The sequence below is a fragment of the Amphibalanus amphitrite genome, unplaced genomic scaffold, assembly GCF_019059575.1.
Source record: "Amphibalanus amphitrite isolate SeventyFive unplaced genomic scaffold, NRLGWU_Aamphi_draft 000009F_arrow, whole genome shotgun sequence".
In the NCBI taxonomy this organism is placed as follows: Eukaryota; Metazoa; Arthropoda; class Thecostraca; order Balanomorpha; family Balanidae; genus Amphibalanus; species Amphibalanus amphitrite.
Window position 1 is genome coordinate 153489 of NW_024881505.1, and position 19689 is coordinate 173177.

Below are 19689 nucleotides of genomic sequence, written 5' to 3' on the forward strand. Positions count from 1 at the left end.
CGCACTGGGTGACGCAGAGACTTAGAGAGCTTTGGAGAGGCAGTTAAATTATCCTCCAACTTGTTTGCAAGACACGCTAGAGAAGCAGACATCATACCTACATCATATAAATTGCACAAAATAGTTTGTGCATTGGTGATAGAGTTAAGCACATCCAACTAAAAACGCAGAAATGGAACTTCGACACTGCTACAGTGCTTCCACCGTGCACATGGCTATTCTCAGCAGTGAGTCTGCATTGAAAACGTCTGTAGAAACGGCGTTGAACCAAACGATGGCAATAACAAAAGCCAGCGAATGCTGGCTTTCTCCAACTGGTGGAGACGTCATAAATCTTCTAAGCTCTATCAACCGGCATATATCGTATGCAATTTGTATTTTTCAGGTGGATATTCACCTCATTCAAGATAAGCTGGGTTGGAATTCCGAGTGGCCGCCTGTACGACATCAAAACAGCCGTATTAGACGGAGCATCTCATCAATCGTTCCATCTGTTCCCCTTCACAGCAGTCGTTGAAGAAAGATCTATGTAACATCCAAATCAAAACAAACACGTCCTACGCATGGTCTGAGTGCCTGTGGCTCATAGTAATTACATGTGCCACTTGGAGCCTGTTATCCACTTGTTATCTTGTGCGATAACTTTAACACTGAACAGATCTCCCGATTGGGCTAAAAACGCCGGGGAGCTGCAAGTAGAGTGCACGTACATTCACAACAATTAATAACCTGATACCACGCAGATAGGCAAAATGAGTTCATGATAAATACATTACCATTTGGTGTGGAGTGCTGTCTGCGACCCACATGATTCAAAATCACAATATAGCTTGCTTTGCTGGTACTGCTAAGGTTATGAATATGGGTTGCAATGAACGGAGTGCCGAAGAGACGAAAAATCCTCACCCGCTCTCTTCTGATTTTAGCAGCCGCTAACAACACAGCATGACAGTGTCTATCAATCCGTCGTGAAGCCAAGCATGAAGGTCGAACCCGCGGTACCGATTCCGGGCACTGTTGGTGCTTACTGCACACTCGCACGCCGCTGTTCAGAATGGCACGCCAATGTGCCAGTCCCCAACCAGCACCCTCATTAGAGAGGCGTGTCTTGACTGTCACATGCCAAACTACGACCGATTCCGTCCGTCCAAGTGACGCGCTCCACCTGGTGCGACATCGCACGCCACGGCGGCACGCAGTACGGCCTACGACCGAACGTCGGGTACGGCTCGGCTACGTCGGACGTGCCTCGGTCACCGGAACGGGGCCAGGCTTACCCCTCCCCGGCCCGGTCCCACCCCAGTGCCAATCACAGGACCAATGAACCGACAAACACGCACGGTCGCTCAATAGCACGGTCCGCCGCGCCGGTACGCAGAGCGGACACGCAGGTGCGCCGCTGACTCCGTGACGAGGCTAATGCACGGAGCGCCTGTATTTAAACGCCGGTCCGGACCAGTCTTATAACTTAGCTGTTGATGAAGCTGTATGCATTCTGGTTTGGTTTTCGTGGCAGGCTGTAGGCAGGCTAGGCAGCGGAACGCATTGCAGTTAGATGTAGCTACTATGTATATCTATACAGTAGGCTGAAGCTGACCACTAGCCAACTTCTGTGGACCACCATTGGATCACAGTGAGCCGAGCCGAACTACGAAGCCCGCCTCGCCAGCCCCAGCCGGTGCTGGAAACACCCCATATGTCCTCAGGGTGTTTGTTGTTTTTGGAGCGGAGCGTGCCGCCGACCACATCGAACGAGCTCAGGGCGGAAACGCCGCTGGTGAGTCACCATGTTAGCACCCGACGCAGTGTTGCAACACAGCTGAGAGCGAGAGCTCCGAGACAGAGTGCTGAGGACATCGAGATTAACGCTGACCTCAGCGCGAGCACGAGAGGATAGCACAGATACGCAGAGTGCTGAGTGAGGTTCAAAGTTAGCCGGCTTCCAGTCTGTTCTGCAGTGCTTTCGAGCATCGCTGCGCCTCGTTCAGGGTCGAATTTAAAACGATTCAGCGCGTGACAGGAAGGTGGAGCGAGTCTCTGAATGGAATAGCAGCCTTACAGCTCCCCAAATATGGTGTTTTCGGCGGCGGTACTTTGCGGGATCCGGCGAGGGGGTTCCAGGAACACGAGTCTGCTCAGGAGATCTGACAGACGGCCGCCAAACGAACCGGTCCTCCAGCTCGGCGTTCAGCGTAATCAAACCCGTCTCTGGTCGGACTTTTATGCATTTTCATATAGCGGCCTTCTGCTAGACAGTTCATAAAGTAGGCAGATGTAAAAAGTGAGTGGCTTAAAAAGAAGAAGCAAAAAAGCCTATTAAGCCATTTAAGTAGTCATTTCAGTTATTAAAGGTCAAAGTAAATGTGTTCCTTGGAAGCCGCAAAGCTGCGACTCCAAATAGGTAGTCAACTGTATGATCTTGGGTCGTAATTTGTTTCATAAGAGGTGTTTGATTGAAGTGCATTCCGATGAGCCTGACTTCAGCGCGATTCCAGAACTCTCTCAGGCTGCTCGCACCGAACCTGTCCATCTCCGATCTGCCTGTCGGAAGGTGTCGCAGACTGATCGAGAACGCTGAATCACCGATTGAGCGTGTGTCGCTTCTTAATAAGGAGCGGCCTCGATCGCCTTGTGCGGACCTTGGAAGTAAGTCAGAGGTCCGTGGAACCGCCGCCAGTGGCCGCGGCAGACTGACCGCAGCAAGTGTGGAACGTTGAGCCAGATCCACCGCCCCAGTTTCGCGAGCAGACACCAGCGGGCTGTATATATTTACATATACGCCACAGCACGGCTATGGTATGGTCGTTTTCGTGAACATTGCACCGTTGGCCTGTCAGGGGAACTGGGGGAGCAAATGTCACCAGGGACGGTTCGTGGTACCGTTATGTATGACTGGTAGAACGTCTCATCTCAGGGGCACTGACGGTCGGCACGGTTCCCCGTCCCGAGGGAATGATTGGTGCGGACAGGGGGCAGACTCTGCAGACCCGGCAGTGCGCTGCAGGGCTCCAAGGTGTCCCACCCAGCGCGCTCGGCCTCGGCTCGTTGGGTCGAACCACGTCCGGGCAGCCTTGGCCCGCTCGGCTGCCCACGCACACACATCGGCAGCGGCGCCGCCCTCCCGGCCGGCCGACCCAAAACTGCCGGTCCGCCCACACGGCCAGACGGGCGGCCCCGGGCCCCTGGTCAGATAGAAGGGGGTCTCTGGCGAGACGAGCGGCCCCTGGTCAGAAGGAAGGGGTTCCCTGGTCAGACAGAAGGGGTTCCCTGGTCAGACAGAAGGGGTTCCCTGGTCAGACGGACAAATCCCTGGTCAGGAGGTGTCATACAGCGGCACCTTGCTATTTCGGCAGCCAAGCTCGATGAAAGAGGGGCTGTTAAACTATCACAAAAAGATAACAAGACTGTAAATGGTAGATGCGTAGAGATTTGTCGTCATTATTATTGAATGGCTTAGTTAGTCCCTGTCATAACATATACAAAATTTTACCACGCATTGAAAAAGATCGAACTTTCTTTCCAACTATCAGGAAAGCATTTACATCACCAAACTTGGTGACTGTATTATAACTTCTTGATGTACCGTCATTCTGGCAACACATAGCTTGACAGACCAAGCATGCAGTGCAGCACACGTTATCTAACATAAGCAAGTGAATGTTTATTGATTTAGTGCCAGTAACACTGCGCGTGTCGGACGTGCTCTGCTAGGCTGTCCAAGGACCGCTGTCCTGATATGAATGTTTTGATTCGGCACTTTGTTTTCTTTAGACCAGTCCATTGGCAAATAATAATTTTTTGCCTAACCAAATCGTACAAATGAATCACATTTGTGTTTAAAACACCGCAGAAATGGCGAATTCAAGTTGTGTAAATTTTAGAAAAGAAACTGTGGGTATGCAAGGAGTAAAATAGCGATTATTTCGTAATTTCGGTATTGAAGTGTCAGTGTCATTTGATACCAGCATTACACTACGTCTTACATGCATTTTACCTCGATTCGTATGACCTCGGCCTCGGCACTCCGCCCTCCCACTTCCCACAATTGCCGTCGCGGCCCACTCCTCTGCCTACACAGGCTCGTCCATGCATCACGGCATCATGGTGCATTTTGCAGTCTTGCAGCCATGCCGTGAGGAGGCAGATACAGTCGGAGGCACCGCCGGCCACCTCCGCACGACGCCCTTCTCAGAACCCGTCCGCCAAACCGGCTCCCGGCAGCGGGCACGGCAGAGGGGCGGGGGATGGTACGGCAGAGGGGCGGGGGATGGTACGGCAGAGGGTGGGAGGATGGTACGGCGACAACGGCAGAGGGGCGGGGGCGGTACGACAGAAGACGGGGTGGTATGTGACAGAGCGGAGAGGATGGTACGACAGAGGGCGGGATATGATATGGCAGAGGGGCGGGGGATGGTACGGCAGAGGGCGGGAGGATGGCACGGCAGAGGGCGGGAGGATGGCACGGCAGAGGGGCGGGAGATGGTAAGAGGTACGGTATGGCAGAGTGTGGAGGACGGCATGCAGAGGATGGGGAACGGTACGGCAGAGGGCGCATGGGGGGGGGGAGGGGGTATCTTAGCAGACGGGGGCGGTATGGCAAGCGGTGCCAATGGGCATTGGACAGAAGGACGCGCGACAAGCGATGGTGGTTGATAGTAGGACGGGCGGTAGACGGTGACAGCAGACGGCAGCATTGGCAGCGGACGACAGAGCGGGTCCGACCACATGCTGGATGCACAGCGGACAGTAGCCGGCCAGTGCAGCTCGGTGGCCTTGGGCAGGCTGTGGGCATTGATGCGGTCGCTGTTGCAGCGTTTTTTGGAAGCACTGTTGTCAGGCGCATCCGGTAGCGCCGGCCACGGAATTACCTCAGCACATGAAAATGTTTAGCGAGAAAAGGGTCGTCCGTAGCTACCACATTGGGATGCAAAAGCTATGAATTATGATCTGCATTGTCGTTCTTCATGGCACAAATCCATAAAATTAGTGTGGGATGACAGTATACTTATTTTGTCTCTAATAATGTCACTTGTGGTGCATGAGCTACCAAAAATCATGTTATCCTTAATTCCAGAATGTCCCACAAAGAAGCATGCTCAAAAACGTTCTACTATTCCACGTTCCCTCCTGTAAACAGTCCATCGACAGTGTTTTCGACATTTCCATCGACTTTCAGTGTTTTAGCGGTCATTCCAGCATGATCTACCGTTGAATATTACCTGTTCATTCAAGAGTGACCGCCGGTCACTCAGCGGTCATTCTCTTATAACTCCACCCATCCTCTTTATGTCCGTCGCGGAATTCTGCGGTCATTCCGATGTAATTCGCCCACCCTCTCTGTGACTGGCAGGCAGCAGGACCGATCGGCCACGGCCGGCGGCCACCACCAACAACCATGGGCGAGCGTTGGTTCGCCGCAGACCGCGACTGGTTCAGGGACGGGCGGGAAAAGCTAACGGGGCACCGGACGTCCGGTTAGGTGGTGCAGTAGCGACAGTGCTGGCTGAGCGCGGGTACTGAGCATTGTGATGTTCAGTAGGTGGTGGGTAATGATTTGGTGATGCTGTTGTGTGTCCGATCCATTGGTCGATGGGTAGTAAATTAATGATCGCTGAGCTAGCGATCGGCCTAAAAGGTCAGTTAACGCTAGTCATTGATGTGTAGACAGCGGGAAAGTAACACAGTGCCGCAATGCTGAATTTTCTACTGACCAATGCCGGATGAATTGACGTTCAGAAGCCGGAGAGATAGGGGCGGGGCAGTTCACGGGCCCTGGTGTAACCCACCATATGACCATGCAGCGTGTCTCTACCATCGGCAGTGGGCGATACAAGGGCGGCGGCTGGGGATGAGCTATACCTGGACCTCCCGGCTGGAAATCTCAGCTCACTGTGAAAGCTTGCTCTCTAAATTTGGCTCAAACATATCTCAACAAACAATCCTTTCGGCAGTTTTTAGCATTAGACTTACAGTAAAGAAGCAGTCCGCTCTGACAACAGAGATTCATTGTCGCTGTCGAATCATATGTTGCTGTGGGTCACAATACATCACGTCTCTCGATATGGTAGACTCGGGGGCGACGACGTGGGTTCCGTTCAAGGTGCGGCCGGCGGTGGGCGGTATCTTTGGAGCGGGCGGTGCTGCAGTTAAAGGGCCGGTGCAGACTGCTGCCCACCCTCCCGCCACAGCACGCGACAGTGCAGGGGGAGGGGCGGTCCACCAGCTGGTATCTGTCTTCTCAGTACCTCCCACCCTGTCACCCCTGCAGGGGCGGTGGACGCGCTGGACTCGAGCCAAGCGACTACTCGCAAATGGCAGACGCCGCGCTAAGACGATTTGTCTATGATGTGGAAACCTGTGCGAAAGCTGCAGAACTTCGAAATAGTGTGTTTGGATAGCGCAAGGCTAAGTGACATTTAATAGTTAAATACTATTAGACCCCTTGCACGAACTACATGGATTTTGCATAGTTTATCTGATGAACTGCAGCACGAGCTTCATATAACAACAATAAGAAGCTGAAAATGTCCGGCGGCACTCAAAACTAATTATACCATGAGGCAGTAACTGGTCCGGTTCCATCGTTTACGGCCGAAATTTACGGCCCAGACCGCTTGCTACAGGTGCAGCCTTTCTGCTGCACCTCTGCCTGCACCGCTGGAAGATCCGCAGCGCAGTGGTGAGCTACCAGCTGGTGCAGGTTACACGCGTCTGGCGTCCCCCTGAATCAGTGCGGACGCCATCTGGAGAATCAGACGAACGTGCCAAGAGGCTGATCAGCCTGGTCTTGCCGCATAGGGAGTCCCAATGACATGACACCTAGGGAGGGCCAACGAGACACGGCTTGTGAGCGGTCGGCGAGGAAAGGATGTCGTCACTCCGAGTGGAGTTTCTTTGACCGTTCTCCCCAATCTCCTACCCTCTTTTCTTCTCCCCTGTCTCTTCCAGTCGCTGCCGACGGCGGCAGTGTGGGAACGTCAAACGAAATGCGCCCGGGCCATGTGGTTAGATTAGACACCAGACTCAGCCACCCGCGCCCCGCCCACGTGGGACCCCACCCCTCCCCCTGGCAGTGACACAGTCCTCAGTGACACGCCCCTCTTAGTGGGTGATGGGGCACCGGGACGGGTACCGTCGGCGGCCTGCCTCAACACGTGCTCCCAGCCAATAATAGACCAAACACCACGCCGACACACCGAACACGCTGCCAGAAACTGAGAGAGAGAGAGAGAGAGAGAGAGAGAGAGAGAGAGAGAGAGAGAGAGAGAGAGAGCCGCGCAACACGTGGGTGAGGATCAGAGAGGATCAGAGTTCCTCTGTACAGCAGGGTTGTTCATCTCTGTCCAGCACGGCGCCAGTGCTGATCAGAAAATGTGTCCCGAATGCGACAGTGTTTACGGGCGAACTTTCGTTATGCAAGGCACGACCGGAGCAACGACGGCTTCGGATCCAGCTCACGCAGCAAAACAAAAAGACGAGCGATCTGGACCAGTGCTGGATTGATTGACGGCGGTCTATTCGGTGTCGTATTTCATTCATTGCAGACGGGATGTTGCGAAAGAAGTGCTAGACCCTGCGTGCTCGAAGTCAGCGAATCAGAGAAGCATCCACTGGCGTTTGAAACGAATATGGAAGCAGAAGTTCACATTTTTTTCTGGTGGTCATCAATGTCTGCTGATAAGTCTGTCACTGTCATTGACTCCTCACGTGTCCCCAGTAAACACTAGACCCGGGTGCCGGTGACAGGTGTCACGGAGCTGCCTCTCACCTGGGGGCGCTGCTCGCGGTCCGGTCTCCTCCCTCCCTCGCTGCTGCGGCCTGCGTCGGCGCGGGGCGGGCTCGCACTGCGCGCCAGCCGCCGCCAGAGAGCGCTGCCCACCGCCACCGCCGCCCCAGGTACCGGCGCCGCCGAGCAGCCAGTTACGCCGCGATGAGCACGATGAGTTTGGCCTTGGCCAGCGGTCGTCGTGCACAGAGGGCGGCGGCGCGGTGCCCACTGGGCCCTCTGGCCCGGCGGCCCGCCCCCTCCCCGACCCACCACGTGCAGGGGCGGCACCCCGCCTCCTTTCACCGCCCGCGCCCGGACAGAGGGCGGCAGCCGGTGCCTGGGTCCGCCTCTGTGCATCCTGATGTCCCCGCACGTCCATCAGTTGCGGCTGCATTCCACAGAGCTCGCTGTAAACGTGTACTGTGCAGGCGCTACGGACAGCACATGGCTGACAGCGCTAAACAAACCCGTGCCGAGGCGACCGAGACAGTAATATCACAGCCTCATCACCCTGCATTGACAGTGTTGGGCCTTAGTAACACAACTATAGCTCATGGCCAAGACAGCGTGACCGTCTGCCCATGCTCGAGTGTATTGCCGCGGCGGCCTTTGGGTCACCTGACAGTCACCGCGGGGATGTCGCCATCAGCTGACAGGCAGCAGCGGCGGCGGACAGTCTGTCATCTGTCACTGACAGCGGACGCCAGTGACCCCGAGACAGCGAAGGTCACGGACAGACCCCGGCGGCTCGGCCATGCATACATTCATGCCGGCGCAGCGTCCGTTTAGCAGTCGGTACTATGGGTGTTGTGTAAATCCAGGCAGATTCGTGCAGCAGCGCTGTTCGAATATACACACATGGACAACGTTCCATTTTCAGCGGGATGAGCAGAAGCACCTGCTGATCTGTAGCAAATTTCTTGTCGGGACGGCACATTAAAATGATGGTCTTATCGGTAGTACTGCTTGTGTGCCTAGCAGCGTGTGTGGGACGTCCGGGCTCCGATGTCACTCCGACATGGCGCAGCCGCGTGGGAGTAGAGTTGCATCAACCCTTCGTCCGTCTATTCCCAACTCCCCTTCAGGAACGTCCCATATTCGGGACAAAGCGATGGTGGCGGTCAGCGTATAGCAATGGCGCAATGCCGGCCGCTCGACATGTGGCCTCTGCATTGGTCAGCATGGACCGACCGTCGGGCAGGTCGTATATGGTGCGGTGCTTGCGGACAATCGGGACACAATTCTGTCGGCAAGTCAGCCCCCGCGCCGATGCAAAGGTTTTTAGAAAAGTAGCTTTGCAAGAGATTCTACCCGAATCCGTGCAAGTTTGTCGGGGCCCAGAATAATTCCTGCACGATTCCAGTCCAGCACAATCCGACGGACTGAAAGGGGAATCGGTTATACGACCGATCGCACCACCCGACGTTTGATCTTAGTAATCCTCGCCCGCCCTGACCGGTCGGTCGCTGATGTCTGGCAGGCCAGGCCAGGCCTTGGCCCAGTTCTAACCACATCAATATGCGTGAGGCGCTGGGATCCGGCACGCACTGGACTCGGGGCCACTTCTCCTTATAAGGAGAATCCGAATAATTTAGTCGTTCCTCCATATGACGTGCATTATACGGCACTACGCACGATCAGCGCTTTCCTCTTTTGGACTTACAGAAGAAGACCGAACATGCGTGTGCTCATGTTTTGTGGTACTTTTTTCAGTATGCACTCATTTACATAAAACAGAGTCGAAATGGCTCGTCCATCACCAGCCCTGCCGAATCTCCCTGACCTCGGAGCTGTAACTCACCCGAACTGTGACCTCCTCCCGCTCCTGTGACGTCCCACCCAGACTCTGACGTCACACCCGACACACGGATGACGTCAGACCGGCGATATGATGACGTCAGACCGGCGACCCGAGGTCAGGTCGGTGGCTGAAAGTGCCACTGTCGTCCGACACACTCTGCCCGTCACTGAGGTCACGTCCGCTACTGCCTGGAGTAGCCGACAGACGAACAGCAGACGGGTGGGGAGTGGGCCGCGGGAGGATTCTTCCTTCCTGTGTGACCTGAAAAATAGCAGTGGTTTGTGGTTGGCTTGTGGCACTTTATTCAAATACAATTGTACACTCTCTTCAGTGGAGTGACATAGCTATGGTGCATCACTGATGTTGCTGATGCTTGTTTTGTCACGCTGGTGAATTATTGCGCTTGTTTTATCTAAAACATAAAATTAGCAACCGACAATACCTACGTAATTCATCACTTCTCTTTGTAATATATTTAAGTAGTATCTAAGCGATCAACGGTAGTTATTGGAGCCATTGGCATGTGCAGGTATCGGTGGAAGGTGGTCGCAAGTACTGGACCGTTACATTTTTAATTGGTACTGGTTTGGTCAGGTCACGGAACATTGCTGGCAAGTCATGTCACGGAAGACCTGTCGATAGGATGGCGCTCCTTAGCATGTCAGCTGCCCATGAAAGGTGCATTATGGCTTCAATAGCTTTGGCAGTTGGCGCTGTATTAACATTTAATATTGTTAATCAGTTTATCCTTTGCTGTTGTAATAACCATGATAATGTAGTGAAGGATATAAAATTAAAAGTACTGTGAATTCTGATGTATTTCACTTGTCCATACGCTTTATCATTGGCCCGACGTATGGGAAAAATATAAAGAAGCAAACAATGAAGTCACACACAGACTTCTCTAATTGTATAGAGAAGTCTGTGAGACACATGTAAATTTCCATTTAAATGAAGCAGCCAGCCCCTGGACAGTCGAAAGTGGTCATTCCAGCAGCTAACAAAGACTGCACCAGGTTTCTATTGAGCTGTGTCCGCCAACAGCCCCGCTCGCTGACCCACTCTGACCGGGTATGTGGGTCGAAGTAGTTCCGGAGCGCGCCCGCGGTCCCCAGGGAGGGGTGGACCGGTGACCTGGCGCTCGCCCCCTGCCGCCGCCCCAGAGCCGCCGCGCCCCGGTACGCCCCAGAATGCCGCGGCTAATCGTCGGTGATCGACTCCGCTGGTGGCGCCGGTACCGACGCAGGGGTGCGGGGAGGGGAGGGGTGTCTGTCATCGACCGTGGGGAATCACTAATAGGTCCCGGCTGGCCCAGCGCTGTCATGGGTGTCCGCGTGCCAGAACAGGGCCCGGCCGCGGCTCAGTCGTGACCTGCGGGCCAGCACCACCTAAAGCGGCTTTACTGTAGAAGCCACACTTAAGTCCTCGTGAATGTTAACATGGGTCATGCAAACACTTGGTAATGGTAGTTATGGCAGTTGAACCAGAATGTCGTGCATGCCTTTGGTAACTATTGAAGTAGAACGGCACATTACATGTATCGTACGTTCTGGAAATAGCGCTATAAATATGTAGATGAAAATGCAAATAAACATAATATTATGTTCATTCTTATGTCACTTTGGTTAGGATTTTTTTCTATAAAAGCATTCAAACATTTTGGCGTTGCGCCTTCTGATGATTATGAGAAAATTATCGAGATGCCGTTACGCCGAAATATTTTAAGGTGTGCCGGGCCGGAGGGTCCTTGGACGTCCCCCTGCGGTTTTATGCAAATTTTGATGCACTTTTTCGACACATGTAATTGTTAAAAGTGCAGAAGCAGCTCTCTCAAAGTCAGGTCACTGGTCACATCAGGCGACCTGACCTCAATAAAAGTTACAATGGTCGTCAGAGCCACACTGGCTGACCCGTTTAGTGCTCTTTTTGTGTACTATAGTACACACTGACATTTAGGCGGCTGGGACCGCCTCTTTCAGTGTCAGCTTCTCGGTTAAGTTTCTCCTATGTTTTTGACACTCCGGGCCTGCCACCTGTCGGTCAGTTAACTCGACAACGCTTTTTTATTTTGCCACCGGATGTCGTTAGTGATAGCGTCCTCGCGGGGGAAGCGCGCTTCAGATGAGCTCTCGGGAAATTTAGTATTTTCGTGTATTTCGTGTAAAATTTAACGATCTTTACATTGGTCCGTTTTAAGTGAAGCTTGGGTGATTCCCTTAAGGTGCAAAAATAAATATATAGCCGTTCACATGAAGGCAAGTGGTTCAAATAGGTCATGTCCATTATAGTGTACATTCGGCAGAGCGAAGTTATTTTCTATAAAAAATATGTTTTCGTAAAATAATTTCCAATGGAGCGCGATGTATTGTCATTGAGCTACATAAACATTCAAAAGAGCTCATTTTCCCTTCCTGGTGTCAAATATTCCCTTAGTTTTCAGCAAATTAGGTCGCGTTGTACACTATAGTACACACCAGGTGATCGCACCCACACAAATTGTTTAACCCTCGCCCGTAAACGGCGATCTGCCACCTTCGCCCATGCAGGGGGGGGGGGGTTGGTGCGACCCCCCCCCCTTGGCGTTTGAAAACGGAGCGTCGTAGAGCTTAGCGGTAAAGACCAACGGATTGCTCTCGCCGAGATCTCGCGATTGGTGGTATATTTTTTTGGTCCTAGGTCAACATTTGACCTACTTTTGACCGGTCAAAGGTCAAATTTTCGGAAAAATAGACTTTTTCAACTTTCCGCGGCGATTGCGGCAAAACGGTGGGAGATATCGACTTGAAACCTTCACTATCGTGTTCCTTGATCAATTCTCTATCGTTTGGTATGTATTTCGTTTCCCTAGCTCTAAAAATGGCGCGTTGGGAGCGCCGGAAGTCGGCAAGGTCACAGTCGGCGGCAGAAATTCGAAAAATCAAAATTTAAATTTTTGAAATCTGATTGTATTTTTGGATTTGGGAGGTCCATTTGCTCCCTATAGAAGCTAATATTGCTGCATATTCCCATTGAAGTGACAAGAATTAGCAAAATAGTGGTTCGGGCGCTTTTCAAAAATAGTACCGGACGCTGTTCCTCTTGTGACGTCATAGCTCCGTGACCTGACCTGACCCGGTCAAGTTTCTTATACCATATGATAGCCAATACTTGCCCCAACATGCATGGGAAGTTTCATCACGATCCATCAACCGATGTCCGTACCACCGGCAGGAAACCTCGGGCGTTGGCACTCAGTTTGTGAAAATCCGGCCGGAGGCTGTTCCCTTTGTGACGTCATAACTCCGTGACCTGACATGACCCGGTCAAATTTTTTTTATCAAAAGATGCGCAAGGTTTGCCCCATAAGGTACCCAAAATTTGGCGGCGCTGCGCGCCGCCGTTTTTGCACTATTTTCGAAAAGCCTCAGGGGGGGGGTTGCACCAACCCCCCCCCTACATGGGCGAGGGTTAATATGGTACACTTTCGTTTCGGACTACGATTCGTTTAGAATCATGCTGTTTGGAATTTATGCCCCAACCCAAAACCGTGCACAGCTGCAGGCGTCCTTTCTTGACACATTAAGAGATCAGGTGGACAAGTTGACAGCACAGGAGGGAACTTCTGTTATAATGGGTGGAGACTTTAATTTGCACCTATCTCATTTAGACGTGTACAAAAATAGGTATCGGTCAACACAGTCCAGTAATGCACTTAAAAGTTTATTAACTGATTTTAGCCTGGTAGACGTTTGGCGCGAAAGATTTAAATCAAGTCGACGATATACGTGGCGTAGGCTGAATCCGTTACAACAATCAAGAATCGATTACGTTTTCATCAGTGAAAACTTTATGTTAAACCAGGCTGTCAGACGCATTGAAATCGCTCCCGGTACACACAGTGACCACAGTCTTGTGGTGTTAGAACTTAGAATGTTTGGAATCGAAAGAGGTAGAGGTCTATTCCGTTTTGATAATAATCTTTTGGAAGATAGAGAATTTGTTGAGGCCACTCGGCGGGTCATACAATTAGCTCGTGACGGACAAGGTGTTTATGCTGACGCGACGAATTTAGGACTGCGGCTGGAAATGCTAACGAGTGAGATACGCGTTCTAGGCATTAGACGGGCATCACAGAAGGCAAAAGAAAGGAAAGAGAGGCATTCACACTTATTAAGGGAGGTAGGAAGATGCGAGATAGAGCTGGGACAAAATCCCACGATGGCCTCGGCAGATAGATATCGGAATTTTAGTGAGAAACTGGATAGAATGGAGAACGAAAAGGGGAGGCAGGCCATGATGCGCTCCGGAGCCCGCTGGTTAGAGGAAGGTGAGAAACCAACAAAATATTTTTTTAGATTAAACGCGAGGAGGGAAAAGGAGAGAAGTATAGCAGTATTGCAAAATAATAGTGGTGATTATGTCACCGGAAATACAGAAATTCTAAGCTTTTGCCGTGAGTACTTTAAAGGTGTTTACACAACTACAGGGCAAGACCCAGAGGGTATGAAGGTGTCAAAATTCTTGCAAGGAACTCCATGTCCGCAGCTTAGTGCTGAAGACAAAGCATCATGTGAGGGGCCCATTTCAAATCAGGAATGCGAGAGTGCGTTGCGAGGAATGCTTAACAACAAGTCACCCTCGGTGTCAGGATTTTCAAAGGAATTCTTCCTTTTCTTCTGGCAAGATATAGGAGACATGGTGGTTAGTTATGTAAATCAGGCGAAGGAAGACGGCTCCTTTTTTATTACTCAGAGGAGAGGTGTTCTTACTCTGTTGCCGAAGAAAGGAGACCAAAAGTTTATTCAGAACAAGAGAGCAATATGTTTATTAGACATCATATACAAAATAGTTGCGAAAGTGCTGGCAAGCAGAATGATGACGGTTCTCCATACAATTGTAGCATCTGATCAAACTGGATCAATAAGGGGACGTTATATAGGAACAAATTTAAGGACTATAGCAGACGTCATTCATTATTGTGGAACAGATAGGGTGAAAGCTATCTTGATGGCTCTCGACTTCAGAAACGCGTTCAACTCTGTAGAATACGACTTTGTCTATGATACCATAAAAACTTTTAATTTCGGCGACAACTTTATATCTTGGATTAAGTTATTGCATAAAGGAACGGAGTTGTCTGTAAGTAATAACGGATTCACATCTGCATGGTTTCGTCCATCAAGAGGCCTACAGCAGGGCTGCCCGGCTTCTGCTCCTTTGTTCGCGTTAGTGGTAGAAATCTTGGCAATTAAAATACGAGGAACCTCAGACATAACGGGGGTAAAAATTGGCCGTAACGAGGTAAAAATTTCTCAGTATTGCGATGATACAACTCTTTTTGTAAAGGGAACTAGTGAAGCAGAAAAGGCAGTAGCATTGGTTAACGAGTTTGGAAGTGTCTCGGGATTACAGCTAAATTTAGATAAATGCGAGTTCATGTGGTTGGGACCAAATAAAGGATGTAGAGATGATATCTGCGGTAAAGCACCGGCAGATAGCATAAAAATTCTTGGCGTCTGGTTCAGCGCGACACATGACTGCGGTCAAAAAAACTTTGGCATGGTTGAGAGCAAAATAAGAAACACATTAGATCAGTGGTCGCAGAGAGATCTAACGATCAAAGGAAAAATAACTGTGGCTAAATCATTGATCGCCTCCCAATTAGTGTACATCATGACGTCAACGCGAGTAGACGAGAAACTATTATCAATTATCCAGAGTCATATAATGCGTTTTGTCTGGCGTGGACGGCCGCCAAAGGTGGCGAAGTCTACGCTGGTCATGCCAGTAAAGAATGGAGGTTTAAATTTACCGGAGCTTTCAATTATGAATAAGGCGGCTAGAATTGGTTGGATCGGGCGTATGATCCGTGCTCCAAACACAAGCTTTGTCAAAATATTGGAGCAGAAAGCTCAGATGGTTATGCGTAGTATTGTCAACTGTGATTTGGACGAGAAATGGGTTTTGAGCAGACAGATTCCGACATTTTATAAAGAAATGTTTATGTGGTTTAAGCGGTTGTGTCCCGTACCCGAACCGAAAACTGGCCAGGCAGTTAGAAAACAAATTATATGGCACAATAGAGCCATAATGGTAAATAGACAAACTATATCATGTAAAAAGATGTTTGAGCATGACATTTTGATTATAGATGATATAGTAGATAGTGAAGGTGTCATATTAAGTTACGAGTTGCTTATGGAAACATATCCCACAATACGACTGAACCCACTTAAGTACATGGGCTGGTGTCAAGCGATACCAGCCCGCTGGAGGCGAAGTTTGATAGGCAGCGCACCCCTAACGGTTCAGGAGCGCAGGGAGGACTCAATGATCGAAACAAATGGGAAACAGATGCCATTGACAAACCTTAAATCGAAGTTCTTTTACAACAAACTGGTGCCCTGCCGTGCTCCAACAGCGCAAGGGAGATGGGTAGCCGAGGGAGCAGATTTTGGTGAAGATTGGCATAAGGTATATGAAATGGCATATAAGGTAACGGCTTCAACGCGTCTGCAATCACTACAGCACAGAATAATTCACAGGTATTTTCCCAATAGAAGATTTTTGCACACAAGACAGGTAATAGATGATCCATTCTGTGACAACTGTGGAGAAATAGATACCATGCAGCATTACTTCTTTGAATGCTCGTATGTGCGTAAGTTTTGGAGAGGGCTAAGTTCAATGCTAAATGAAAGGACGGATGCAGCTGGCACAATAGAAATTACCTGCTATAATGCGCTCTTTGGGGGGCGGCAGTACGCAAATATAGTCAATTGCATGATTTTGCTGGCAAAACAATTTATTGTAACGCAACATTCCCACGATACAGCTCCAAATATGCAAGCATTTCGTCCTGTGCTGTCCAGGATGTTCGATATGGAAAAAACGATTGCTGTGAAGGGATCGAAGGTTGATGAGTTTCGAGACAGATGGAAGTTGTTTATAAGGCCTGGCACACTGGAACTGTTAATCGATTGATCGGGGATCAAGGTACGTGTAGAACTCTGAAAGAGTTTGGTGGTGTCACATGATGACTGTAATGTGATTTCACTAACGCTAAACATGCCCCCGCCCCTATGACCCATCCGGGCCAACCCGGGACCAGCCCCACCTGAGAGGGGCTGGTCGGCCGGCCGGGCGTGCGGAGCGCCGACCTCCGGGTTGGCGCTTCGCTCGCCCGGTCGGTGGTTAGGGGGCACCGCCCGGGGTTGCTTGCCGGGCGGTGCGGGCGGGGGCTGGCGGCCCGCCTGGAGCGCCGGGGAGGTAGCCATCAGATCTCCCCGGCTGGGGAAGCATCCCCCAGCTCTCCCCAGGGCCGTGGACGGCACCGTCCCGGCCTGGCCAGGCGGGCCGCCGATGGTGAGCACAACGTTTCATGCTTATTTTTACCGGTGTTTTTATGTGAATTATGTAAATAAAACTGAAAAAAACATAAAAAAAATGGTACACTTTCGTCACATAACACTATGATTCATACATAATATGATTCATTTTTATTTTAGATACGCAAGAATACTTAGCTAGCTATTTCATTCAAAATAGGTACCTATCTAATCCTCGACGTAATGACATGATGTGGAGATGGAATTAAATTGATGAAATACTAGGACTTACTCCACAAGGAGATCGAATGGGTCGGAGCGCTTTCAATATGTATTATACATATCGTCGTCAGCGAATCAATAACGGGTCGAATCGAGTCGGGTATCGAAGGATCTCCTTGTGGAGTAAGTCCTAGTATCTAATCCTCCTTACTGTGTGTGTGTTCCAAGGTGTCCTGAGGACCCCAGAGGAGATCGCCACCTACCTCCAGTCCTTGAGAGATTCCGACCTGGATGATTCCCTCGATGACTCTGATGAAGACTTCAGTCCTGGTCCAGACCAAATACAGTCCTCAGGGCCAGAAAACGATAGCGAGGACGATGCACACGGTGTTTCCGGAGATGACGATGATCCTTCCGAGCATCCGTTGCCCAGGCGCGTGTTCTACAGAAGATCGGAGGAGTTCGTTCCGAAGTCTCGCCAGCAGGGAGCTGGTGATGCTGGCCGATGTATCCCAGAGAGGTCAGGTCCCTCCCAGGCTCGGGTGAAGACTCCCCGAGAGTACATGGAAGTGTTCATCCCTCCTCAAATGTATCGAACCATCGCGCTGCGAACTAATCAGCATGCGGTCGCTCAAACGGGCAAAAGCCTCCTCTTGGAGAACGACGAGTGCGAGCAGTTCTTCGGGGCTAGCTTGCTGATGTTTGTGCTCAAGTTCCCCTGGATACGCATGTACTGGTCACAACCAACGCGGATCGCAGCAGTGGCAGACGCTTTCACTCGGGATCGTTTCCACTTCATTCGGGGACACTTGAAAGTAGTGAATGATGTCGACGTCACCGATGAGCAGAAGAAGGACCGCTTGTGGAAGGTGCGTCCCCTCGTCGAAAGCGTTCGAAGTGGCTGTCTGCAGCAGGAAAGGCCTCCTCAGGTGTCCATCGACGAGCAGATGATTCCTTTCACGGGGAAAACGACACTGAAGCAGTATGTGCCTGGAAAGCCTCACCCAGAAGGTCTTAAGAACTTCGTGCTGGCATCACCGCGAGGACTCGTTCTCGACTTCGAAGTCTACCAAGGGAAGAAGCTTGACGACGGAGGCGCTGAAGGCAAGCCATGGACGGTGGGCGAGTCTGTGGTGATGAGACTGGTGCAAACCTTGGTTCCGGGGACATCCGTGTACTTCGACAGGTACTTTACAACGTCCCGCCTCCTGGAACAGCTGGAGGCTCGAGGGCTTCACGGGACTGGTACCATCAAGAAAAATCTGGTCCCGAAGGAGGCCAAACTGCCGACAGAGAGGGAACTCGCCAAACGAGGAAGAGGGACGTCTGTGTGCGCTGTCCGCAGTGACGACGCTGTAGCGTTCACGGCCTGGCAAGATCGCAAGATGATCCTGTTGGGATCAACCGAACACGGCGTCGAACCTTCAGACACCTGTAAAAGGTACCAGAAGACAAGTCGGTCGTACATTGACGTAACTCGTCCTGCAGTCGTCAAGGCCTACAACGCCAACATGGGAGGAGTGGATCTGAATGATCGGATGATCGCGCACTATAGGTCAGGTGCGAGAACTCGGAAGTGGACGGTAAAAACAATCCTTCACTTCTTCGACTTGTCAGCTGTCAATGCGTGGCTACTGTACCAGCAAGATGCCGAAGAAGCCGGCATCAAGGGTGCCGAGGTGATGAACTTCCTCCAGTTCAAGTATGCCCTGGCGATGCAGCTCCTGAAGGGCATCAGCTCCGATGGCTCATCCCACAGCAGCTCAGGAAGCAGCGACGTAGACGAGCCTGACGGACCGGATCCAAAGAAGCGCCGTCGAGCCACAGTGCCAATGCCGTCACCAGCTCGCCTGCGTTCAGGGAAGCACCTCCCCAAGTGCCACCCTCGGAAGGAGTTTAAGCGGTGCAGGAAGCCCGGGTGCCATCAGCAGACAGGGATGGAGTGCCGCAGGTGCAAGATCTTCCTCTGCTGCCGCCCGGATCGTGACTGCTTCCATCAGTTCCACGAGGGAGGTTCGAATGTGTAAACACCTTGAACAATCAGCGCGCACCCTTCAGCTCCGTTTCTGGGGAGCTTCAGGGCGCACCCTTCAGCTCCCTCTCTGGTGAGCGTCAGCGCGCACCCTTCAGCTCCGTTTCTGCTGGGCGTCAGCGCGCACCCTTCAGCTCCGTTTCTGCTGGGCGTCAGCGCGCACCCTTCAGCTCCGTTTCTGCTGAGCGTCAGCCCGCACACCTCAGCTCCGTCTCTGGTGAGCGTCAGCGCGCACACCTCAGCTCCGTCTCATGTTGATAAATACAGTCACGCTGGTTTTATGATGATTTTGAGAGAGGTTTGTCGAAACAATGCAATGTCATTTTTCACGTATTACACCATTTTTTGTAGTCCCCGAATCCGAAAGTGTACTATAGTGTACAGGTCACAGCGCATGCGCATAATTAGGAGTCTCTACTGAGAGTGTATTGTATCCATACTTACCTTATTTTAAGCCAGGGAATGAATTTTTGTGGTGATTCTATTGATACCTTGCTCTCGGGTGCCAAGAGGATATGATAAAAAATATATCCCTCGGATATCTTTATATCGTTGACAA

The 19689-nt window shown here is 51.3% G+C and overlaps 3 protein-coding genes across 11 annotated transcripts in view; 2 read left to right on the plus strand and 1 right to left on the minus strand.

The window, feature by feature from the left end:
- Positions 1-7975, minus strand: part of LOC122379750 — a 57427-nt gene extending 49452 nt beyond the window's left edge. For all 9 annotated transcript variants that reach the window (XM_043362184.1, XM_043362193.1, XM_043362211.1 and 6 more), the window contains exon 1: positions 7769-7975. The gene's annotated coding sequence lies outside the window, so the exon portion shown is untranslated. The remainder of the gene's footprint in view (positions 1-7768) is intronic.
- Positions 7976-15431: 7456 nt separating this feature from the next.
- LOC122379777 lies at positions 15432-16650 on the plus strand. Its single transcript, XM_043362255.1, has one exon. The coding sequence runs from the start codon at positions 15465-15467 to the stop codon at positions 16530-16532; it is 1068 nt and encodes a 355-aa protein (XP_043218190.1). The 5' UTR covers positions 15432-15464; the 3' UTR covers positions 16533-16650.
- A 1395-nt stretch (positions 16651-18045) lies between these two features.
- LOC122379627 (piggyBac transposable element-derived protein 3-like) lies at positions 18046-19125 on the plus strand. Its single transcript, XM_043361970.1, has one exon. It carries the CDS (start codon positions 18046-18048, stop codon positions 19123-19125), a length of 1080 nt encoding a protein of 359 aa, XP_043217905.1.
- Positions 19126-19689: the final 564 nt, after the last annotated feature.

What these genes read in the sequence shown, in the direction of transcription:
- LOC122379777 (XM_043362255.1), top strand. Translation starts at nt 15,465, where the DNA reads ATGGTTATGCGTAGTATTGTCAACTGTGATTTGGACGAGAAATGGGTT.
- LOC122379627 (XM_043361970.1), top strand. Translation starts at nt 18,046, where the DNA reads ATGATTCCTTTCACGGGGAAAACGACACTGAAGCAGTATGTGCCTGGA.